Source organism: Puntigrus tetrazona, chromosome 1 (assembly GCF_018831695.1).
Source record: "Puntigrus tetrazona isolate hp1 chromosome 1, ASM1883169v1, whole genome shotgun sequence".
Lineage (NCBI taxonomy): Eukaryota > Metazoa > Chordata > Actinopteri > Cypriniformes > Cyprinidae > Puntigrus > Puntigrus tetrazona.
Window position 1 is genome coordinate 20,606,125 of NC_056699.1, and position 23,436 is coordinate 20,629,560.

Here is a 23,436-nt window from a genome sequence, read left to right on the forward strand (position 1 = left end):
AACTCAGTTCCTATTTTTTTTTATAGCACTGATATTTTGTACCTTCAAAATACAGCTTCAGAAACACAGGCTGATGATATCAGCACTTCCCTCGGCTATCATCATTATAATAATAGCTGACAGACAGGCAGACAATGTCTGACTACAGGTCATTTTCTCAATAACCGTCTTTCCGTATCTGTGAGGTCATGATCAAGTCTAGGCCGAGAGGGATTGGCTGAACGCTAAGCCAGAGACCAAATAAAAGCATGAAAACTCTCAGAGCTAGTGACTACCTGTAGCCAAGGTGAGAAAGCTGGTTGACCATTTCGGCGCATTGTAAGTGGCTCTGTTTCTGTGTTATCACTCAGCACTCCTTCATTGGTTTTGACAGTCTTAGCTCACGTCTTCGTTTGTTTAAGGTTGGTGAATCCATAAACATGTGGACGTCTCTCCTGTGTCTTCTTCTGGCTGGTGCAGTATCTGCAGCACCAGTAAGTACACATCAAACCTTTTCTCAGGAATGTCTTTGTAGATCGCAAGGCTTGTTTTATGTGTCTGGTCGCCCAGCTGTCGAAACTGATCCTTTTTTTTTCCATGCGTGTTTATATCTCTCTCTCTAGCTTTCACCGTTTTTCAATTATCTCCCTCATTATGGAAACCCGAAGCAGGTGGGGTTAACCACACATGAACATTCTTGACTTTTCCGTATCCATAAACAGCATAAAAGTCTTCGGAATCTTTCGCTTTAACCATAATCAACACATTGCACCCAGCCTCATGATGAAAATAGCTCTGTAATATTACACTGTATGATGACATGCTACTCCGTGACATGTGTTTATATGATTTATAGGTTTAACTGACTATCCTGAGGTTGTTACAGAACATGCATTGAACATTCTAATTATGACCGAACTAAACATGTTCTTTTTGGTCGTCCACTAAAATGAATTTTAACTCTTTTCATTTGTATTTTAGGTGAATAACGGTGGCTTCAAGGGAATACCATCACAGCCACATCCTGGTCTGAACGCTCCAATCAGCATGGAAATTGTATGAGCTATTTTTGGTTTTTTATTTGTTATTACCTTAAATATAAGAGTTCAAAGTGGTACCAGGATACCTTGTAAAACAGTTATTTTAGTAGTATTGAGATACTATTATGGTATATATTATATAAAAAAAATGACGAACAAATTGAAACAAAATTTATGTTGCCTTGCCATTTTATTTCAAGCAAAAAAGAAAAAGAAATTATGAAGTAAATATGTTATTTTGGTTAATGAAGTATTCATTTCTACTTGACCTAACCCTAAAATTGGTTTATTCAGTCATATAAAATAAAAATGTAATTTTATTTAATTTAATAATTTGATTGATAATTTATTCAATAATGTATCTATTTCATTTATTATTTAGTGATAATTTTTAAAGATGGAAGCATACATGAAGCATATTTAGGTTTACCTGAAAAAAAAAAAAAAAAAAAAAAAAAAAAAAAAAATATATATATATATATATATATTATTTTTTTATAAAATATTTTATTTTATTTGCATTCTTTAATGATAGCATATGAAGCAAATTTGTGTCCCTGTATGTGAAAACTCAATTTAAAGATTGAAATCATAATGAGATTAATGGTCACAATTTTTGTTATATCTCATAATTAGATTTTAAGACTATAGTCTGAATGGATTTCACAGGCGGTCAGATTACCTAAAACAACAACAACAAATTGCAGTGTATGTTCTTTATAAAACCCTAAATGTATTATTAGCGCATTTTTAAAATGTATTTCTATTTTGATCAGATTTTCCTCCGCGATTCCCTGCTTCTCCAGTAGGGGGAACAGCTGGCACGTCGGTGAGTCAGTGAGGTTTTTCTCTCTTCGAGCTCGTCTTTCTAAACGCTTGTCATCTTTTTGTTGCCTGCCCTTTCGATAAACTCAGTCAGTTGAATCAATATGATGGTCAATACTCAACGTGTGTATTCGAAAAGAACAGAACGCGATTACTGATGCTTTGGCGGGTCTCTTTGTCTCTGTTCTCAGTCGTTCCCCACACAAGCGTTCATCAAGTACTCTCTCCCTAAGGTTCCCGGCAGGAAAAGCGTGGAAGTCGTGAGTGAACAGACAAATCCATCAAACACTAGAGACGATTAAATAAACGCTGACTGCTGCTTTAGCCACTGCTAATGTCTCGTTATATTACAGAGATAACAAGGCTAATTCTGTGATCCAATAAAATAATTGGTGTTTTGTTTTTCTCCTTAAGTTTTACCCCTATGACTTCAGTCAGCGTCAGGTAAAGGCTGCTTTTCTGCGACTACTAACTGTTTGGTGTAGAATTGTAAATGTAAATAAAATGCTGATGCTAATATTGTAACCAACAGAATTAACGTTAAAGTGTAAGGAAAAACGCAAAGACTGTATTTTCTGTATTTTATTTACAGTGTACCGTTTTTTTCTTCTTCTCTCATTTCAGGACCAACCCAATGGTCCCCACATACCTCAGATTCCAAATGTAAATTCTTAGAGTCGCTTCAACGCTTTGACATCGTTATTTACAACACGTCTGTTTGACTGCAATCTTTTATGTGTTTGTGAACATGCAGATCTTCCCCTTCGATTTTATGCCTCAGACAGTTCCTCAGCAGCCACCTGTGGTGAGACAACGACGCTTTCAACCTCTTTGCTTTCATAATCACTCGCACTGTTATTGGAATTTGCTGAAAGACTGAATCTTGAAACACGGTGAGCTTTTGCGAATTGCAGTTTGCTATTTTACGCAGAACCCGCCGTTCCAGGATGGTCCTCCACAAACCCAAGAGCCTCAGCAGCAAACCCAGCCGGAGCAGCAGGCTCAGACAGGACAGGTGTGTGTGTGTGTGTGTGTGTGTGTGTGTATTGGGGGGTGGGGTGGGGGTGCTCTGAATGAATATGTGCGAGAAGCTAAAAACACAACCCTCAGCAAAACTCTGATTTGACAACATAATTATTCCTTCAGTGCCGCATTTACCCAGGATGCGTTTAACCAAAATGAGAACTTGTGAATCTTGATTGTCAGCAGCAGTTTTGCAGAAACAGCAGATTATGCGTGCCACACACTTGTTAATTATCCTCCCTTTTTTTCCCAGGTGCCTAACAAGCCATGAAGACCGGTAAGATACTGCTTAGGTGTATCTGGATTTGATTCATCCATCTTAATTTTGACTTGCAACACTAAATTGTTTGCGACAGGTTTAAAATCACTCTTACTTGTTTAACATATCATTTCTTATGCCCACAGGCACATCTTTGAAGCTGAGGGAGACAAAAAGTCAAACCAAACTTTTTTTCCTTTTTGTCTAATGCTATTTAGAATTAGTACATACTTTTTTTTTCTGGAATCATAATTTAATGAGCTGATTTTCTTAACTTGAAGAAGATGATTTACCCATATGTATAACAAGATTTTTGAAGTTCTGTAATTGCATGGCATACAGATAGAAATGTGCTGGTTTGGTTTTATTCTGATGTGAAATAATTATACCTTGACTGAATATCAAACAAATTTCAATGAATATTTTCTCATGTAAGCCTTTTGTGAGTAGTGTTTTCAGTAATAAAGTTGATTAAACAAAACCTTTTAACATTTTATGCGCTTTTTGTCTTATAGAGCCAGATGTTACAAAACAGGAGATGCGTTTTTTTAAAAGGCAATTAAAATAACACAGAACGTATTTAATTTTACTTTACTTTCGGTCATTTACTTACAAATGAGGACAATAGAAGCAATTAAGATCAACAAAAGAGCAATGATACGCATATGTTGTAACAAGTATCAGTAGCAAGTATTATATATATATATATAATAAATTGAATAGAGCATGATAGTGTTAGTTGCATGATGTTAATTGTATAATGGATGATACAATAATACAAAAGATTTTTGTTGCAAGGTTAAAGTTAAATGTTATACACCTTCAGTTCTGCAATGTAATAAACATGATACAGCATGATCAGAATCAATAAATTCATGATCGTTAAAACTTTAGTAGGAAAGGCCATGTTCAGCCTCGAGGAAGCTTGAAGATGTATTTATATCAATTTAGAGAATGTTTTAAAATGCTCGTACAAATAAAATTCAGAGAAGGTCTTTTAATGGTCTCTTTACATGCAAACTAAAATAAACACAAGCCTTAACAAAATAAAAGATGTACTGTATGTTAGCAATCAATCCTTTTCTTATATATATATATATATATATATATATATATATATATATATATATATATATATATATATATATATATATATATATATATATATATATATATTTTTTTTTTTTTAAATGTAAAGTAACAGCCAATTTTTGATAATGTATGATATTTGATCATTCTCAGATCCAGTTTAATTATTGAATATTGATAATTAAAAAGAAAAAGAATGATAAAAATACTGACCTCAAAGTGTGTGAATCAATAAAAGGTTAAAAATGTACAGTTAAAGGTTCTGTTTTGCAAAAATGAAATATATAAAAATAACACACACATATACACAATGAAACCTTACCCCTGAGAAAATATTTTTACATTTATTTGTTTTATCAACAACTGACTGAAGGGGAGCAAAAGTATTCTCTCTTGTTGTAATCTCAGTAAGTGGATATCTAAACAATTTAAGTTCACATTTAACTGTACTTATCAGATGGTGGACATCCTGGATGTGGATTCCCTAAAGCATAAGGCAATCCTTGTAATGCTCCAAACCATAGAGTAAGAGAAAAACGCAGACAACATCAGCACTAAAGAAGATGTCAGTGTGGTCACAACAATGAGGAGTCAAAAGATTTATATCTACTGTATCTCCATATGAATCAGCAAGAAATGGTAGATTAAGTCTGTAATTAAGAGTTCAGAAGAATGCGTAATACGAGATTCATTGTGAAGATCTGTTTTAATTAGGTTGATCAAGTTGGCAGGCGCCCACAAGTCCCACTCCCGAGCGAAAAGGGGCCCCTTGAAAGTCATATATATCCAAACTTCACCATCAAACACCACAGACAGACAACCCTCCTGTCTGGAGGATCGGGTAGATAATTTCATTTTTTTCGTCTGTCTTTTTGAAGAACTGTGCACCAAGCAGAATTTTACAGTGTATAATTATACATAATGAGTCATTAACAGTTGTAATTCCAACCTTGTTTTAGGAATAAAGGCAAAAAATAGATTTCCCTCTTTGCTGAGAGATGATTGGCTTGTTTCAGGATCTGCTGGGTATATATAGCGGCCTTGTTCAGTAGTTATGCATTCAACTTTAAACTCCAAGAAGCCAGCCAGTTGTCCTTGCGATTTTCAAAAAGAGGTAAGCTCTTACCATTTCTAGAGAGTTTTAAAAACTGTGGTTTGGAAAGGAATCACGATTTTCATACATTTTTTCTTTATGTAAATAGCATCTTAACAATCTAAAGCAAGTTTTTCCACTGTCAAAAAACTTTTTACAGAATTCCAAACAAGTTTTGTTTGTCTTTCTTTTTGAATCATAAGAGCAAATATGAAAGCTCTGGCGTTCTTGATGTGTTTGCTGGGCTCCTCGCTAGCTGCACCTGTAAGTTTTTTTTTCTCAGTTCAAGACAGCATAACAAAGTCTAAGTTTTGCACATTTTTGACATCTTTCTCTTGCGTTGCACATTTTAGGCCCCTGACAGTGGCAGCAATGAGGTAAGCCCTCTGTGAGACGATGACCATGGATGTCAATGCATGGTCTAATATTTAGCATAATGCTTGTTGTCTTTTCTCTTCTGCAGCAGGCAGTTGTTAATCATGCTAACACAGCTCTGCAGTTGATGGAACTCTACAGAATGTTAGGACATCTGCAGCAACAGGTCAGTTCGATTGCGCTAAAGACATAGGCGTACAGTAGAGGCGCTTAAAAATGCTAACATAATCTAATGTTTTCGCAGGGTTTTGGAGCAGCTCCCACTGGTGCTCAACTGCCTGTATGTTAAAAAATTGTATCACTTCACGTCATTTGAAGACTTTACTGTGTAAACGTGCCTCAGAAGTTGTCTTTTTAATGGAACCGATGACATTTTGTGTTCTTCACAGGCAGTGCCTGTAGCTCCTGCAGCTCCTGCAGCACCCGCGCCTGTTAACGTAAACATGCCATATACATTTTTACATTTTTAAGGAGAAACAATAACCTTTGAAAACATTTTTGAAAATCTTTTTTTCATTTTACAGGCCCAGCCTCAAGTTTCACCTCAAGCACCACAGCAGGTTAGCAACATGCTATTGCTTTTTTGGGTCAATGTCAGTCATGTTATATCAGGTTGTACCTCAGCAGTTTAGCAACATGCTATTGCTATTTTGGCAATCAGTGTCAGTAAAGGCATGTTATACCATGTTATCAATAGTTTGAGTCATTTTCTGTAATTTCTGATTCCTTCTCAGCGTCTGTTTATGATGTAAAGTATCGTGAATAGTACAACATAAATTATACAGTGCTGTTTAGATTTGTTTATTGAGTAGTAGCTGATAGCAATGTTGCTTTTAACAGTTTTTGCAAATAGATTAATAACAAAGCCATGCTTTTTGTTATTAATTTATTAGCAAAAACTGTTAATACACTCTTAACAATAACGGCTTGTTGTCAACAATTCCATGAAGAACCTTTAGCATCCGTGGAATCTTTCCATTCTACAAAAAGTTCTTTATAGTGCAAAACATTCTTCAGATTATCGACAAAAGGTTCCTTTTCAGAACTTTTAAAAAACATTTTTTACTTTGAATTGTTATAAACCTTTATTTTATACATAAAATAAGTACAGGTTGTTATGTTGACACTGATCTTTAAACTTTTATTTTTTTCCAGGGCTTTTTTTTCAACCCCGCTCTTTTCGCACCCACAGGAGATGCATCAGACGAGGAAGGAGCTGTAGGTTATTTCATCTCATCAAAATTGTATCACGCATTTTTAAACATTACGCACTTTATGAGTTCCTCGCATTTTTCTATCTACCATAGCCACAGTTTCGTGGGTTTTACCCTCCTTACGGCTACCAGCCTGCCCAGCCGGCTGCTCCGCTGAACTCGGATGAGGCCGAAGGGGCAGAAGAAGCAGAGGGTGCAGAAGCAACTGAGGCTGCGGCCGAACCTGAACCTGCTGGAACCGCTGCAACTGTTGATGCCACTGCCGCGAACGAGATCGCCCCCGTGGATGTTGCCGTCGAGGTTGCGGTTGAACCTGTCATTGCTTCTGTTGTTCCGTCTCTCATCCCAGAGGTACCGGCAGTGGCTGTGGAAATCGACGCCACTTTGGTGGGGCCTGATGTTGCTGCTGCTGCTGCTGCTGGAGCAGAACAGGTGTTGGTGGCTGATGCTCCTGATGCTGCTCTGCCAGTGCAGTGAGAGAGATGATCACAAGCCCAGCCCCCAAGGTCCTAACCAATCAGTCACATCGCTGACATTAAGACCACACCTCTATGGTCTGAACATTGTAGCACAGGGACTTGGCTAGACAGAGGGGATGTCTAACTGGCTTGCTGGAGCATAGTGTGGCGCATTCCTGTTGTGTTGTGTGTGAAAGTTTCCTGGCAGATGACAATTTTTATTAACCTCATTGTAAGAATTGAGCCAATGTTGCTGCAAACAGCGTTGCCTGTTATATGTCTTCTCTTTCAATTTCTTAAAATAAAATGCCTTTTGTCTTACTGCAGTTAAAGGCCTCTTTAATCAGCTAAAATGTAACTATGTAACACTTTGGAAAGAATAAAAATGGACAAAACATAGTTTTGTGTGAAGAAACTAGTCACTAAAGACACACACATACACACACACACACACACACACACACACACACACACACACACACACACACACACACACACACACACACACACACACACACACACACACACATTGCATAGACATAATGGTTTTTATACAGCACAAACCTTTTTCTATCCTCTCATCCTAACCCTACCCTTTACACAAAACTTTGAATTTTCAGATTTTGTGAAAAAGGTCATTCTACATAATTTATAAGCTTCTTTTAACATATAGGGAATACCAGGACCACACACAAACCCACACATTTTTTTGTTACAAACTTTATTTATACTGTATATGCAACTGTATATTCTATTTCCCTACACCTACCATACACTTAAATCTACCCCTTACAGGAAACTGTATGATTCTGTATGATTTCTGAGCTTTTTTTCTCATGGGGGCCAAAATATATCCCCACAAGGGGAAGGATATTGGCATCTTTGTGAGGATATTTTGTCTCCATAATGTACAGTTTACCAGGACCACAAACACACACACACACACACACACACGCACACACACACACACACACACACACACACACACACACACACACACACACACACACACACACACACACACACACACACACACACACCTACGGAATTGTGGGGACATTCCATAGGAGTAATAGTTTTTATGCTGTACAAACTGCATGTGCTATTGCCTACATCCTTATTTTTAGATTTAAAAAAAAAACTCACTCTGATTTATAAGTGTTTTGAAAAGTGGAGACAATATAGGTAATGTCCTCATAAGTCATCTTTGTCTAGTAATACTTATGCCATATCCATTTTATTATGCAAATATGTGTCCTCATACGTCACAAAAACATGCACACACACACACACACACACAAACAAACACACAAGGCTCTGCAATTAAAACCCCTTTTATTTTTCTGAAATACAACACTCTGAAAAAATAAAAATGGCAAAATATCACCCAATCCGTTTCATTGCAGAAAATAAATGAATAAAATAGTAGTATTAGCATTAATCTACAATTTTATTAAAATAATCTATAATGTCTCTTTACATATATAAAATGAAAAATGTAAACTAAATACTATGTATATTCAACAACACGGCCATATATTTCTCTAGAAGGCTTATAAAGCTGTGAGTGGTAAGGCTGGCTTGTTTTAATAGGATAAAGCAGATCTGTGCAAGAGTGCTGACTGGGCAGATATTACTACATGACGTAAATCTCTCACTCAGTGGCTCACAGTCTAGCAAGCACATGTACATAATTTACACCAGTATGATGTTGCGACAGCATAAGTACAATGAAATCACAGTTAAATAAATACCACAAACAAATGCGGTAACTCAAAAATGCTTTAGGCACTCTGGTGAAATCATTTAAACGCGCGCATAAAAGTAGTTCTGAATATGGCACAATTATAACAACAGCAAGTTGCTAAAATTCGCAGTGTAATTGTAAAATGACGGGCCTCACCAATACTTTGAACTTTTGTTGGAGGGAGTATAAATTATGTACCATTCAAGAAGGCAGGGAGGAGGCTTTGTCTTTGTCACTCTAGTCTCTCATTAATCTCCAAATCCTTCTCAGGGTCATGCAAGTCTGAGATATCATTACAGAGCACAACAGAACAAATGAACCGCATACGTACTCCTCCTTTGAAAACACTCGCTGTAATTTGACGGCATCTTTCATTTCACCAGACAGAAGGTCTGTAATTCTAAGGGGCTCTGCAAATCTTCTGATCAAGAGAGAATGGGACGGGATTTAGGTTGAAGGAAAACGGTTGGTGAGTTTTTGATCTGAATTTGTGGCAATTTTTATCTACTTTACATTTTTTCCCAGTGACTTTTAACAAATGGGGACATGTGCAAACTTTAAATCACTGCTTCAGCCAATTGCTTTAGGGTAAAAGGAATCATGACTGTTGTACCTGGATCAGGGTGTATTGCAGTCCCACCACAAATGTCTCCGATAATGGAGGTGGACACAGAGGAGGACAGTGACGAACCAATTCCTGCTCCAAGCGCAGGACGTGTATTTAACATCAACAACAGCAACAACAATGAAGAGTAATCAAAGATCATTAAATATAATAAATATTATATATGGGTATATATACAAGATATAATGTGGCAATGTGTAATATAGTGGCAATGATGTATTGTGCTCTCTGTAGGGAGGACAAAAAGAAAAAGAAAAAGGAGAAAAAAGAAAAGAAAGAAAAGAAGGAGAAGAAAGAGTAAGTAGCATACCAAGTGCTTCTTAACTGAGAGAGTGTGGGTATAACTGATGTTTAGATATTTTGCTGTCCTATCATATAGGAAAAAAGAAAAGAAAGAGAAGAAGGAAAAAACTGAGAAGAAACAAAAGGATGACAAAGAAAAAGAAAATGAGAAAGAAAAGGAAAAAGAGAAGGAAAAGGAAAAGGAAAAGGAAAAGGAAAGGAAAAAGAAAAAGAAAAAAAGGAAGGGTTGGTATCAGACTTTTTATCTGTCATTTTTACTCTGTGATTTCCAAAAGTTCAAAGTAATCACCATTGATTATTGCTCATGTCAACTTCATTTTGTCAAGGCCTAAGGAGGTGTTTGTGATTAACCCAGCGGGACTCCTGTACTATCAATGGCTCCTTATAATTACAATTCCTGTCATGTACAATTGGACAGCTATAATTGCAAGGTAATAATTAAATGTTCATGTTTTAATAAGATGAGGATACCAGAGAGATGCGAGAAGAATACAAATAGAACATTTCTCCTTTTTTTGTTAACCTCTGAAGAGTGCTTTCTTAAATCTGACTTTTTACAGTATATTCTGTCGGTCTCATAAAAAAATGTGCACTTTTTGCGCAACACCACTTTTACGTATCTTACTGCACGTTTTGCCGTAGTGTCAAAGAAAAATGTCCACCAAGTGGCGCTAAAACACAGGTTTTAATACGCGAACACTTTTTTGACACTTTATGAAAACATAAATATAAAGCTGGATATGTGTGATGCTAACGTTCAAAAGCATCAGCTTTCAAATATCCTATCATATTAATATTGTTTTGAAGTCATAACACAATACTCAAAAATAATTGTGTGTTTTATTAAATTACGTTGTATTAATCGAAACTTTGTAGATTTGTGTAGAAAAAAAGGAATAAAAGGTTTTAATGTCTCTAGTGTTCATTTCTTGAAAAAAAAAACTGCAGTAATATATACTTGTTGGTACATAATATTTGTCTTGCTAAAAAGTGCACCAAGGTACGGTTATGCCATGAGACCAGGTAGGTATATTCTGTTATACGTACTTTATTGTGTCTCTTTGAACAGAGCCTGCTTCGAGGAGCTGCAGCACAACTATCTCCTGATATGGTTCCTCCTGGACTACACCTCCGACCTGCTTTATCTGGCTGACATGGCCTTCAGAGCACGAACAGGTTAATCTAACATCAGTAGCACCATCAGATGTCTTTTTTTAGGAAGCGAGTTTTAAGTTTGTTGACCGTTTTGTGTCATGTTTTCATGCTACATTTCTCTAACCAGGTTACCTGGAACAGGGCTTACTAGTCAAAGACAAAAAGCTCCTTCTTCAGCGGTACAAAGACAGTCTCCAGTTTCGCATTGATGTCATCTCTATGCTCCCCACGGACATCTTCTACTTCTATTTAGGATTAGACTACCCAGAGATCCGCATAAACAAGCTGCTCCGCCTCAACCGCATGTTTGAGTTTTTTACAATCTCCGAAACCATGACCAACTACCCCAACATCTTCCGAATCTGCACTCTGATCATGTACATCATCATCATCATCCACTGGAACGCATGCCTCTACTTCTCCTTCTCCAAGGCCATTGGGTTCGGATCAGATCCGTGGGTTTATCCCTCTCTCACTGAAGACGAGTTCGGAGAGCTGATGCGAAAGTATTCCTTCAGCCTCTATTGGTCCACTCTTACCCTCACCACCATCGGAGAGATGCCATCTCCGGAGCTAGACTCTGAATTCCTCTTTCATGTGATCGACTTCTTGGTGGGTGTCATGATCTTTGCCACCATTGTGGGTAACATCGCTACAATGATCTCTAATATGAACGCGGCCCAGGCTCAGTTCCAAGCCAGGATCGACAACATCAAGCAGTACATGCATGCGCGGCATGTGAGCAAAGATCTTGAGCTACGAGTCATCAAGTGGTTTGACTACTTGTGGACTAACAAGAAAGCACAAGATGAACGAGAGGTTCTGAGGTACCTTCCAGACAAGTTACGGGCAGAGATAGGCATGAACGTGCACTTAGATACTCTCAAGAAGGTGCGCATCTTTGCCGACTGTGAAGCAGGGCTGCTGATTGAGTTGGTGTTGAAGCTTCGTCCTCAAGTCTTCAGTCCGGGTGACTACATCTGTCGCAAGGGCGATATCGGCCGGGAGATGTACATCATAAAGGATGGCAAACTCGCCGTTGTGGCTGACGATGGTGTGACTCAATTTGTCGTTCTTGGCGATGGGAGCTACTTTGGAGAAATCAGCATTCTAAACATCAAGGGCAGCAAGGCCGGGAACCGTAGAACGGCCAATATCCGAAGCATAGGATACTCGGACCTCTTCTGCCTGTCCAAAGATGATCTGATGGAGGCTTTGACGGAATATCCAGATGCTAAGGCCATGCTGGAGGAAAAAGGGAGACAGATTCTGCTGAAGGATGGTTTGTTGGAGCTGGACCCTTCAAAACTGAAGCCGGATGAGAGGGATTTGGAGGACCGCGTAAATCGAGTGTACAACACGATGCAGATCATGCAGACCAAGGTGAAGAAGCTGCTGGCCCAACAGGAGGAGACGCAAAAGGATATCAAGCGACGGATCGCTCAGATAGAGCGCTTTGCTGGAGAGGTGGTGGAGGATGAAGACGAAGAGGAGGAGGTGGAAAAGAAGGAAGAAACAGAAGAGATAAAGAAAGAGGAAGAGCCAGAGAAAGAGGAAGAACCAGAGAAAGAGGGAGAGCCGGAGAAAGAGGAAGAAAAGTTAGAAGAAGACATGGAAAAGATCGAAGAAAAAGAGGAGGAAAAAACCGAAGAGGAAAAGAAAGAAGAGGAGTCATAGGATAAGACCTTTTGAGACTGTTTCATAATAAAAGAGAGAATAAGGTCTGAATACTAAATACAACCAAATTAATACAAATATGTGTTATTAATTCTTGTCCTTATCAACACTGCTTTGAATTTGTTGACACGTCACACACAACATGTCTTGTGCAGGCAATAAATTCTCATCAAGGCAACAACCGATTTCTTGTCTGGCAAATGATCAATTAGAAATACTTTGTATTTCTTTCTAACATATATTTTCATATGATTTTTACATAAGGCAAAAAAGAAGAGACAATACCTGTAAATATGTTCTTTTTCTGCTGACAGAAAAACAACATGCCTATAAATCAGCAAATCAGCAATATTGTTCCACATTAAAATGTTTTTCATTCAACTAGTTAGTTGGTAGTTGAGATAACATTTTTTTAAGGAAAATAATAAAATTATTATAATTAACAAAGTAATTTTTATTACCCTGATGGGCACAAGGGTGCAGCAGAGGACCAAAGATTAATTACCCTTTTCTCTTCAAAAGCTGGAAATTTTATAAAATAATAAACACATTGAAAATAAACACAAACAGCCATTTCTTTTAATGGAAACACTAGTATTAAAGACATTTTCTTTTACTGATAGATAAAGTAAGAGTGTGCTTCAAAAACTAATGTTTCTTCACCGCCAGCTTAATTAAATACAACTGCAAAAATAGTTATTGTTTTCATACAGTTTTCCTAAACAATATTGCTCAAACAAGTTCTAATACAAGGAAAAGCTGCAAATAATAATACTACTAAAATAATATTACTAAACCCAACTGTAAAGCGCAACTGTTAGGACATGAATGGGAGGGTAATGAGGGTGTTTCGGCAAAAAAGACGTCCGTATAGGATCCAGCTGATTAGATCCTCAGTTTGCATCATTTTACAATGCTCATGGCCTCCACATGATGCATCTTTCTCCATAATGGCACACTTTAATCAGTTTCAAATTCACAGGAAAAAGTGTTTAGAAGTAGCTTGTGAAGTAGGCGTATCCTATTTGTTTCTTCAATGCGAGACAGAGAAAGGTACATGAATCTAAAAATACATTCAGCACTCATTTTTAACCTTAATTGCTCAGACTTAACTGCTTAACATGCTCAGGCAATTTAGTGCATTCAAATCTGCAAAAATGGCAAAAATTGAAAAGGCAGACTTTTTGACATTTAAAAAAATCACTTGCTCAGCCCAGTAATAGCTAACTCTGCCTATGTTTTTTTTTGTTTCCGAAGCCAGTTTGTACAGAACTGCTTTTATCCATGATGTGTTATCCGGCAGCTTCCTGCAATTTTCCATTGCCTACATTTTTTTGATAATGCAAATTGCAGTTTTTTTTTCAGCTATGCAAAAGTCAGTTTTCATTTTTTTAAATTTGAGGTATTGAGCAAATTTGATTTGAGACCAGTGTTTCATTTCCAAGAAGCCTTCGATTTAGTCAGAGCTCATATGTGGAGTGGTTGCGGTGTATATGTCTCAATATTATCTCTTCTTTCATTTTGAACGTTCCCACCTGTTCTCTCAGCCGGCATTTGCTGTCACATGTGGACACTTATTGTATTTGCTCAGAGAGGTGATGAGAAAAGGGAAGTAAGCTGAAAAAAAGGGAAATGAAAGAACAGTGGAAGTATGTCTCCCATGGGAAAGCAAGATAAAAAAGGAAGCTATTGCCTGTGATGTCAGCCATGAAAAGGGTCCTCCACCGTTTCGTCTCTCGAGCAGCAGGAGCGACACGTTTAATTAATTAGACTGCGTCTGTGACTTTTAGAGGCAAATCAAAAAGGACCATATGACTTTCCTTCAAGGAGAAATTACTTACTGAATTAACTTGTTCACACAAGTGCTGGAGATACGAACATGCTGGTACAACTTTTTGTTGTTTAACTGAAAGCTAGATTGGAACGTGCACGAATGAACGTGTGATTTAAGAAGTCGCGGTGCTGCCAAAATCATTGAGAACAAACCGATAGATTGGTTTGGGCTTTTAGTAACATCTACACTGCCGAATCACATCAAATATGAGCTAGTGGTCAGTCGAGCTATTTGATTGTAGCATTTGGCCCTTCATCACAAAGACACTCAGAAGCTCACAGCATCTGTGAGAGCACAGGTGGATTTTTTTCTGTTCGGAAGAGCCAATTTTACTTGCTGTATACAGAACTTCTTATACAAAATAAATGGTGCTGCAACAAGGGTCTATCAGTAGGGAAGACCTGAGTCTCACAGAGCACTGTCATCAAATGCTCTGATCTGAGCGGTAAATGGTAGTCACATGGGCAGTTCACACCAGGGTGTTTTGGAATCAGTTGGTGGCAGAACGATACACCACAGCATGTAGGCATGTGCATTTTGGTCTTAGAAGCTGGTACTTCCTGTTGTTTCCTATTCATTTCTAAGAACATCTCAGCACTTGCCTGTCTCTTTCTATTAGTGTGTGTAACTGACCAGTTAGTCGCTGTGCTGTTGTTTCTCCTAAACAATTTACTTCACGATAATAGCATTTGCAGTTGACCGGAGCAGTTCTAGCAGGCAAAGAAAGGTGACCTATTGGGAAAATGACATCCTGTGACAGTAGCGCTCAGAGCAGCCGGTGGGTTTCTGGAGAACTGGGTGAGGTCTTTAAAATAGGCCTGCCAGTATAAAAAAATCACAGTATAAACGTATACATGGAAACACTGCAACACAATGAGAGGTCTCTTGTTTTTGAAAGAAGGATCAAACTGTAATCACGCTATATATACTCCTGTAATCACATGCTGGAAAAACATGGAACAGGATTTACTGCCAAAGTACTTGTCAATTTCACAAATATTTATGAATAACATGTTGAATTAAGCATGAAATCATGTTTATTAACATGAAGATCAACTGGGGCAAAATTATGTATAAAATGAATATAATACATTTGACTGAAAGTGCTCTGTCATTTGTTAAAATGATGTGAAAAAAAATCATGTGAATAGTGAGAAATACATTCTTGTTTGGCTTTTCTGTTTTGTTTAAATTAATTACTCATATTTGCCCTTGAGTTCTTTGATTGTCTTGAGTTCATTCTCCATGCTGTTTTTGAAAAACCTGCTAATTTTATCTTTTGACAAACACAGTTTCTGAAATGCAGAAGTGCTTTAAATATTAAACAGTAAGCACTGTGAATACGAAGCATGCTTTAAATAGCTCAGATGAATATTTTCATGTTTTTGTTTTAGTTGTTGTTGAGTATGGTGGAATCTGTGAATAATAACATTTTGCATGGTTATAGAAGAATGAATAAATTATGCAGATTACAGTGTTACTTTTTATTCTTTAATCTATATACAGTATATGCATTTTTTTACAGCATTTTCTCTTTAATGTCTTTATCTTTGTAAGCACTGTCATGGTTTATGTGCAAGATGTTGAAGTCCATGTGTGCTTAGACATATATTTTCCATACTCTTGAGGTGAGTGGCATGTCAAATTGTAGCCAAATATAGGCTGATTTTTGATTTATGATACGCCACCTGTAGTTTCAGCTTCCAAAGTTCCAAAGAATGTTAAATGTCCTCACATCCAGCTTGTGATCTTTATGGTTTAAATGAGTGCTTGGAGCTCTCCTGGGAAGCCTAAGCAATTGCCTGCATCACGTATAGCCTCTTGTAGCACCTGAAAGTCTGTATTACAGGTCATTATACTGTCATTGTTTGTATATGCAGACTGCATGCGGTATTTGAATTTCTAAGCTTTTTATTAAAACTGTGATTGTGATAGCTGAGTTCACCTCTTAAAACTAGTCCAAGTATTGTGCGGTGGAAAAGTAATTTTGTGTCATTATCCATAAATGGACCCCTTTCCTGTGAAAAACGTTTCCTCCACTTGATCACAAGTGATTACTTGCGTTTACGTCAAATAGGTTCTTGCGCTGAATATATGTAGATATTGAAACTGGGAAATCTGGGATATTGAAGACGGTGGTTTGAATCACATCCTGCAGACTACTGCAAAATCAGCAACGCGAGAAGGAAAGATCACTTACCATCGTGTGCAGACATGGGATTTGAAGTAATTTAGTTACATTATTGTAGATCTTGTTTAATTTCTTCTCCATTTAACAGTCTGCTAATTGAAATTGAAAAGCTGTTGGTCTGATGCTGTTTCGTGCACCATCTAAGCTCTTTGACGCTGATTTCTCTTAATAAACAGCACACTGTGCTGTGTGATCTCATCTTAATTTTCATAATTGCCTGCAATTGTGAATCTCCCTCGATGCTCAACATATGCCAGTTCTATAAGCATGATAAGAAAAGCTATGATGTTATTTTAATTAGTCTATTCAACAGCAGAGCTGCTCTTGCTGTCAAACTCCTGCCTTGCTATTATCACTGTATGCTAAATTAGGCAACGGCCCTCTTAATTTCTTATCAGGACTCAGTGACATTTGCATCACTGTCATGCCTCTTCCCAGAGTCTGTGATGTAACCTTCATCGGCCAGAAGACCTTGCCAGACCAATGATCCTCTTTTCAAGGATTCATAACTGAACAGAAAGGAAAGCCAAGGAATATTTAACACTGAAAATAGTATGGGACGTTTTTTAGCATGCAATGCAAATAAAGCATTGACCCCCAGCTGGGTTTCTGGGACGTGCAGGTGACGTGGAGCATGATTGCTCATCAATGCCTCGGTAGCAGAGAAGCTCAAGGTTTCTGAAGTTAATCAACAGAAAGTACAATTAAATGACTGCATCCTGATTCCGCTGCTTTTGGCTTCTGCATTTCTTTGTGCTGTACTCCTCAGAGGAATCTTTCCTCTTGAGCATTGAGTGACAACCGTGAAATCTCAGCGATGCCAATGTCACTTGCATTTAGTTGAGCGTTTCTGAGAAGATGTGTATGAAGTTCTGGCAATGTGTTCTGCTGAGGCCTTTGCGCCTTGAGGTCGACATGGAAATGATGGATGAGGAAGACGATGTGAGATGAGAGAAGCACAGTTACAGTGTAGCACTTACAGTATGTGAAGCACCTCAGGCTTGGCACTTTCTCTCTAGCCGGGAATATGTATCTTAGTCACCACTTTCTTTTGTAATTTGTAAAACGGTTATGAAAGCATTTCAGCTGGAATGGGACTTGGCTTAAAAAGCTTTTTTTTTTTAAAAAAAAAAAAAAGCATAGTGATGGACAAGACTTGTAAGACGTTTGTAACCAACTTTTCTTTTTCCAGGCTTATAATTCTACTGTGGAGGAAAATGTGGCAGTTGGTTTCAAATAAAATCACTCAGCCCTGTCTGAAGCGCATCATTTCCTTTGTTACAGGACATCGCTGACAGCGTACTTCACCTTCCAAAATGTTACTTTAGACAGCATTAAATCTTAAGACCCGACTGAGGGACGGGATTTGAGAAAACATGAGCAATTTTTTCCCCATTTCCTTTTGAATTATTCTTTGACTTCCTTTCACCAGTTAAGCTGGCAAAACAAGAAATGTGCTTCCTTTAAACCGCATGAACCTGTGCGATCTCGCATAAATCATAGACAACAGCATGGAGCCTATTCAGATGGATTTGTTTGGAGGGAAATGAAACAAGCTTTTTTTGAGAAGACTCCATATGTGGCCCCATATCTACTGACTATTGTTCCAGCTGTCTAAGTTATAGTCTTGGTCGGAGAAACAGCTTGATTGCTTCCGTGAGTGTGCCATTTTTACTTCCTTAACCACTGTGAAAATGAAAAGATACCTGAGGCACCATTTAGGGTTAATCAAATGTCACGTACACACTTATATGGCTTGATGCATCCTTGATGCATTATATGGCAGAAGTTTGCACTTTATCGACATACAGTAGATGCACTATATATAATATATTTGTTATTAGTGACTGACTGTTAGTGTTTTGCCTGAATTCTCTTATAATTGCATAGCCGGCTTAAGTCAAGTCTCTTTTATTTATCTAATACTTTTAGTAATACAAATTTAATCAAAGCACTTAACAGTATCAAATTTAAGAATAGAGTGTCAGTATGACAAGATTAAACACTCAATTTTCAGTTAAAGGCATTTCATGATTGAATTCAGTGACGTCATTGTCTAGCTCAGTTTAGTTTAAATAGTATTTGTGCATTAAATAATCGACGATAATTCTCTAGAAAACAAGTTTTAAAATTTACCTAATTTTAGGATGTTAAAGGAATATTTCTATCAAAAATGAAAATTCTCTCATTTTTTCTGCATGTTATTTTTTCTTCTGATGAACACAAAGGAAGATATTTTGTTAACAAATAAGTTGACACTAGCCACTTACTTCCGTTTAATGAAAAAAAAACCCTGGGGCTACCGTCAATGCATGTTCTTCAAAAATAAATATTGTTATATTATGAAAATTCTGAATAAACAATGGAGGGTGAGTAAATGACGACAGACTTTCCATTACTGGGTGAGCTATTCTCTTAATACCGTGTAAAAACAGCACACACATTGCAGCACTGCTGAAGAATCCACTGGAGAACCTCTAGGCACCCTTTGAAAAATGCCAGTTTTCAGAGGAACAAATTTTGCCATATTTTCTTTCAAGAGCTCTAAAAGACAGTAAACCCATCATAAGGGAAAAGCCTTGAGGCACTTGATACAGATACATAGAGGTTCTCCAAAATGTTCAAGCAGGTTGTTTTTACTTTTATCTGATATTTTACATTTTATTTTTTTATTTGAAACGATATTCTAATATTAAAACTGCAAAAGCTGAAAGTGCAACACTTTATAGGGCCAGTTCGCACTCTTATTAACATATTGGCTGTTTATTACTTATTAAGCACATAATCTGCATGAACAGATTCTACATCCCCAATCTAATAGCCTCCCTTCCAAATTATTAATAAGCAGCAAATTAGACGTTTATGAGGATATTAGTTCAGAGTTCAGTACAGAGAATTAGACCTTAAAACCGCTGAAAGTAAAATGAAAATTAAATGCAGTTATCCCAGCAGCATATTAACAGGAAAAACGCTGGATGTGATCGATGCCAACGTCTTCATGAGGAAATCAGGGGAAGATACATCATATGGGGTTTGACAGATTTGAATGGCATGTTGTAGCAGGTGTTTATTCACATGACAGCGACTCACTGGGTTCTGAGGAACACATTTTCATCCTTGGAAAAAAAAAAAAAAAAAAAAAAAAAACGTTAGGGGAAAAATGAGAAAGCATGTGGTAATATTTTACTCTAAACACTGCTTTACCAAAATCATAATTTAGAGGAATTATAATTTTTAGGTATATCTTTGTATATTTCAAAGGGAAAATGGAGAGCAAAACATTAGCAAAGGTTTGAGTCAGCACTGCTGTCTGAAAATGGTCGGTCAAGTGTGATTGACAGGAAAGCTTAACAAGGTACCCAATTCAAGTTTCAACGTCAATCCCATGTGTCTGACCAGTCAACTTATCCCCATGTCATGAATTCATATTGTAATGCTAATTCAGATTCTGTGTTGAATCTCAGAAAACTGTGATAAGTTCACACATGCGTATGTATTCAAGGGGAAGTCTTAAGTCACCTTTTGATTCTGTAAATAGAATTTATGGCTATTGGCACTTATATGCAAATAACCACTGCCTTCAAAATAAATCCACATCAGAATATTTGTGCGTCTGTGAGCAACATTTGATTAGTTGAGAATGAATCAGCTGAGAATGATTCAATTGCATAAATAAAATCGAATGATTCCATGACTCTTTTACCAAGACGGTGATTTTCCACCACCTACTGGCGGTTTTAGTTTCATATTTAAAAACACTATTTCCTCCCATAGTTCAAAATGTTTTATCGAAACCCCATAGCATTATTTATGCATTTATCATAGTTTTAAATGCACCCATTTTCAGATTCCGTATGCTTGCTTTTTATGCTTACTATCATTTTTTTTAAACAAAGACACACTTCACGTTTGTGACATTGATAGTGAGGATGGAAATTTCCTCACTTCACTTCTTACAGTAATGCACCGCCTCTCGGTCTAGCAATGGCTTCTCCATTGATTTCTGAGAGGTTTGTTCAAACCTATTTTCTTCATGTTTTCAAAACCTAGAAAGTACATGAAGAAAATGTGAGTTGCTTTCAAAATCGCCAAAGGAGTTTAGGTGGCTAGCAAGCATGATTAGCAAGTGACTAGCATGTCGCTAGCATACATGTTTTTAGCAATGTGACTATGTCGCTAGCATGACCCTAGCATGTCGCCAGCATGACTAGCATGTTTTAGCATGTTTTTAGCATGATTAGCATGTGACTAGCAAGTAACAATGAAATACGCCAGCATGTTTCTAGCATGAGAGTGACTAGCATTTAGCATGTCCAAAATGATTAGCAAAAGCAACTAGCCTCGCTAGCATAATACCATGAAATTATGACTAGCATGTATGTCGCTAGCATGTTAGCATGATGTCGCTAGCATGACTAGCATGTCGCTAAGCATTTTGCATGATGTCGCTAGCATGTGCATGATTAGCAAGTGACTAGCATGTCGCTAGCATGACTAGCATGTGCTACAAATTTGTGCATATTTGACAAATCAATTTTGGGTTGTGCTGTGTTTTTATTTGGATACTAATGCAGAGTTGTTTTCTCTCCACAGTCTGGCAGAAGAAACTCATGGGATGCAAAGATACCCATCTGAACCATTATAATGGCAGTCTATAGGATCTGTTGTGTGTATATTGCTTATGGCTAGATTTGGAGTTCCCTCACCATACCTCAGGCTATATCGGAGATGGTGGCAGGTGAAGCCCATGAGGCCAGCTGTTTATTTCCTCCTGGCTTTTACGAATGTGACAACTTGATGTGATAATTGAAAGAAGGCGAGACTTTTTGGAGGACACCTTTGCGGTGACTCTTTATATAGCAGCTCATTTTTCCTGTACATCTCTGCCATCATTAGAACAGTGAAGACATAATGTGATGTGGATCACTGTCGAGGTCTCTCCGCAGTTCATGACTGGCAACCTTCATCATCAATTGTTTAAGGTTTGACTGACTGATGCCCATGCTCCATGTGCACCTTCTGCATTTTATCATTCAACGATTGTGTTGGGTGGAAACAATTGGGCGCCAAGGGAGTTAAGCTGATGCCAAGTTCTGGAGGAGGTAAATTACTCAAACTATACACAAGAAATGGACTTCATACATGTATGATGAGCATTCTGTTAAATTCATTAAAAACACTGTTACATTAAAAGAAAAAAAAGATATTTAAAATTAATTTCATTAAAGCATGAAATAGAAGATGTGACCCTGGACTACAAAACCATATGGGTCAGTTTTTGAAATTGAGATTTATAAGTCATTCGAAACTTTCCATTTATGTAGGGTTTGTTAAGATGGGACAATATTTGAAAATCTGGAATTTGAGGGTTCAACAAAAATCTAAATAATGAGAACATTTTAATTTGTCCAAATGTTCTTAGCTATGCATATTACTGATAAAATTTAAGGTAGGACATCTACAAAATACTGTAATGGAACATGCAATAGATAATATCCTTGGCATAAAATAAAATACAGTTTATTGTTGGTATTTGATATAAATATACCCGTGCTACATATGTGCTTTTGCTTCTGTGGTCCAGTGTCACAAGTATCTAGGTAATGCAACTGTTCTGATATCACAAAGGCCTCATTAAAAAATAAAAACAGCCATTTGCGACTTCCTTCCTGTTCTATCAGCCCCTTTTGGTGATTAAATAATTCACTTCATTGTGTAGGTAATTTCAGGAAAAGTAATGTTCTTATATAATTCTTCCATTACTTTCTTCTGTTTAATTACCATTCTGGAGGCAAAACTGATTCAACCGATCCTCTGCCTTTTTCTCCACGAGAGTGGAAGGCATTAGCTTTCTGTACAATACCTTTCACCCGTTCATTTTCTTGAGTGGTTTACGTATCATTTTGCACCTGAGGAACTGAATATCCCTAAGAGCTACATAATTTCTTGCGCTCAAAAAACTATCATGAAGGGTTCCTCCATGCTATGACAAACCCCAGCGCTTTATACCGAACAGAAATGCTTATTTATTTGATTCTTATCATCCGTGTGCAGTGACACGGAAAGAATGACATCAGAGGTGTCATTTAAGAAGCTTCTGCTGGAATTTATATTCTGGTGGTCTCTCCTTATTTTTTATTAAGGCTCAGAGAGCAAACTCTGACCTTGTACTCTGTGTGTCTATCAACGGTTTTCCAGAACTGCACAGCTTGTTTTCGGTATCACCTCAAGCGGAATGAGATCTAATGAACCACCAAGCACAACATTTGGTAGAATGTGATAAGCCTGTTGCTCTGTCAGTGGTGTTTATGATGTTTTCTTGTGGACAAACATCTGAGCCATGACTTTAAGGAAACTCTTATCAGGATCTTTTACTGAATATTGTTGTTTGGTCATCTAGGTGAAATATACGGGACGCAACGTTAATTCAATTTTGCATCTCATCATTTATCTTGCTTTCCGATGAGTGGAGGAAAAAGCAGTGGCATTTCGGGTTGAATCACGTAACACTTTTCGGTATTCATTTATTTTTATAATTATAGGAAGGCA

General features: G+C 37.3%; 3 protein-coding genes across 3 annotated transcripts; all 3 read left to right on the plus strand.

The window, feature by feature from the left end:
• Window positions 1-267: 267 nt before the first annotated feature.
• scpp5 (secretory calcium-binding phosphoprotein 5) lies at window positions 268-3,549 on the plus strand. Its single transcript, XM_043233057.1, is given in 12 exon segments — window positions 268-318; window positions 402-473; window positions 603-650; window positions 961-1,051; window positions 1,796-1,848; window positions 2,036-2,104; window positions 2,259-2,288; window positions 2,469-2,507; window positions 2,599-2,649; window positions 2,776-2,859; window positions 3,121-3,144; window positions 3,273-3,549. Coding segments are annotated over 10 exon segments (537 nt in total). The 5' UTR covers window positions 268-318; window positions 402-419; the 3' UTR covers window positions 3,139-3,144; window positions 3,273-3,549.
• Window positions 3,550-5,298: 1,749 nt separating this feature from the next.
• enam (enamelin) lies at window positions 5,299-7,737 on the plus strand. The gene is made up of 9 exons (XM_043232939.1): window positions 5,299-5,329; window positions 5,512-5,572; window positions 5,662-5,685; window positions 5,772-5,849; window positions 5,928-5,967; window positions 6,086-6,120; window positions 6,208-6,243; window positions 6,839-6,901; window positions 6,991-7,737. The coding sequence occupies exons 2-9, from the start codon at window positions 5,519-5,521 to the stop codon at window positions 7,372-7,374; spliced, it is 714 nt and encodes a 237-aa protein (XP_043088874.1). The 5' UTR covers window positions 5,299-5,329; window positions 5,512-5,518; the 3' UTR covers window positions 7,375-7,737.
• Window positions 7,738-9,702: 1,965 nt separating this feature from the next.
• Window positions 9,703-13,016, plus strand: cnga1a (cyclic nucleotide gated channel subunit alpha 1a). Its single transcript, XM_043246364.1, is given in 7 exon segments — window positions 9,703-9,854; window positions 9,962-10,024; window positions 10,107-10,222; window positions 10,225-10,255; window positions 10,357-10,461; window positions 11,100-11,206; window positions 11,313-13,016. Coding segments are annotated over 7 exon segments (2,124 nt in total). The 3' UTR covers window positions 12,863-13,016.
• Window positions 13,017-23,436: the final 10,420 nt, after the last annotated feature.

Excerpts from the sequence above, each read along its gene's own strand:
- enam (XM_043232939.1), top strand. The coding sequence starts at position 5,519 with ATGAAAGCTCTGGCGTTCTTGATGTGTTTGCTGGGCTCCTCGCTAGCT. Across the intron at positions 6,121-6,207 it reads CAGCACCCGCGCCTGTTAAC|GCCCAGCCTCAAGTTTCACC; the intron begins GTAAACATGCCA and ends TTCATTTTACAG. Across the intron at positions 6,902-6,990 it reads CATCAGACGAGGAAGGAGCT|CCACAGTTTCGTGGGTTTTA; the intron begins GTAGGTTATTTC and ends TATCTACCATAG.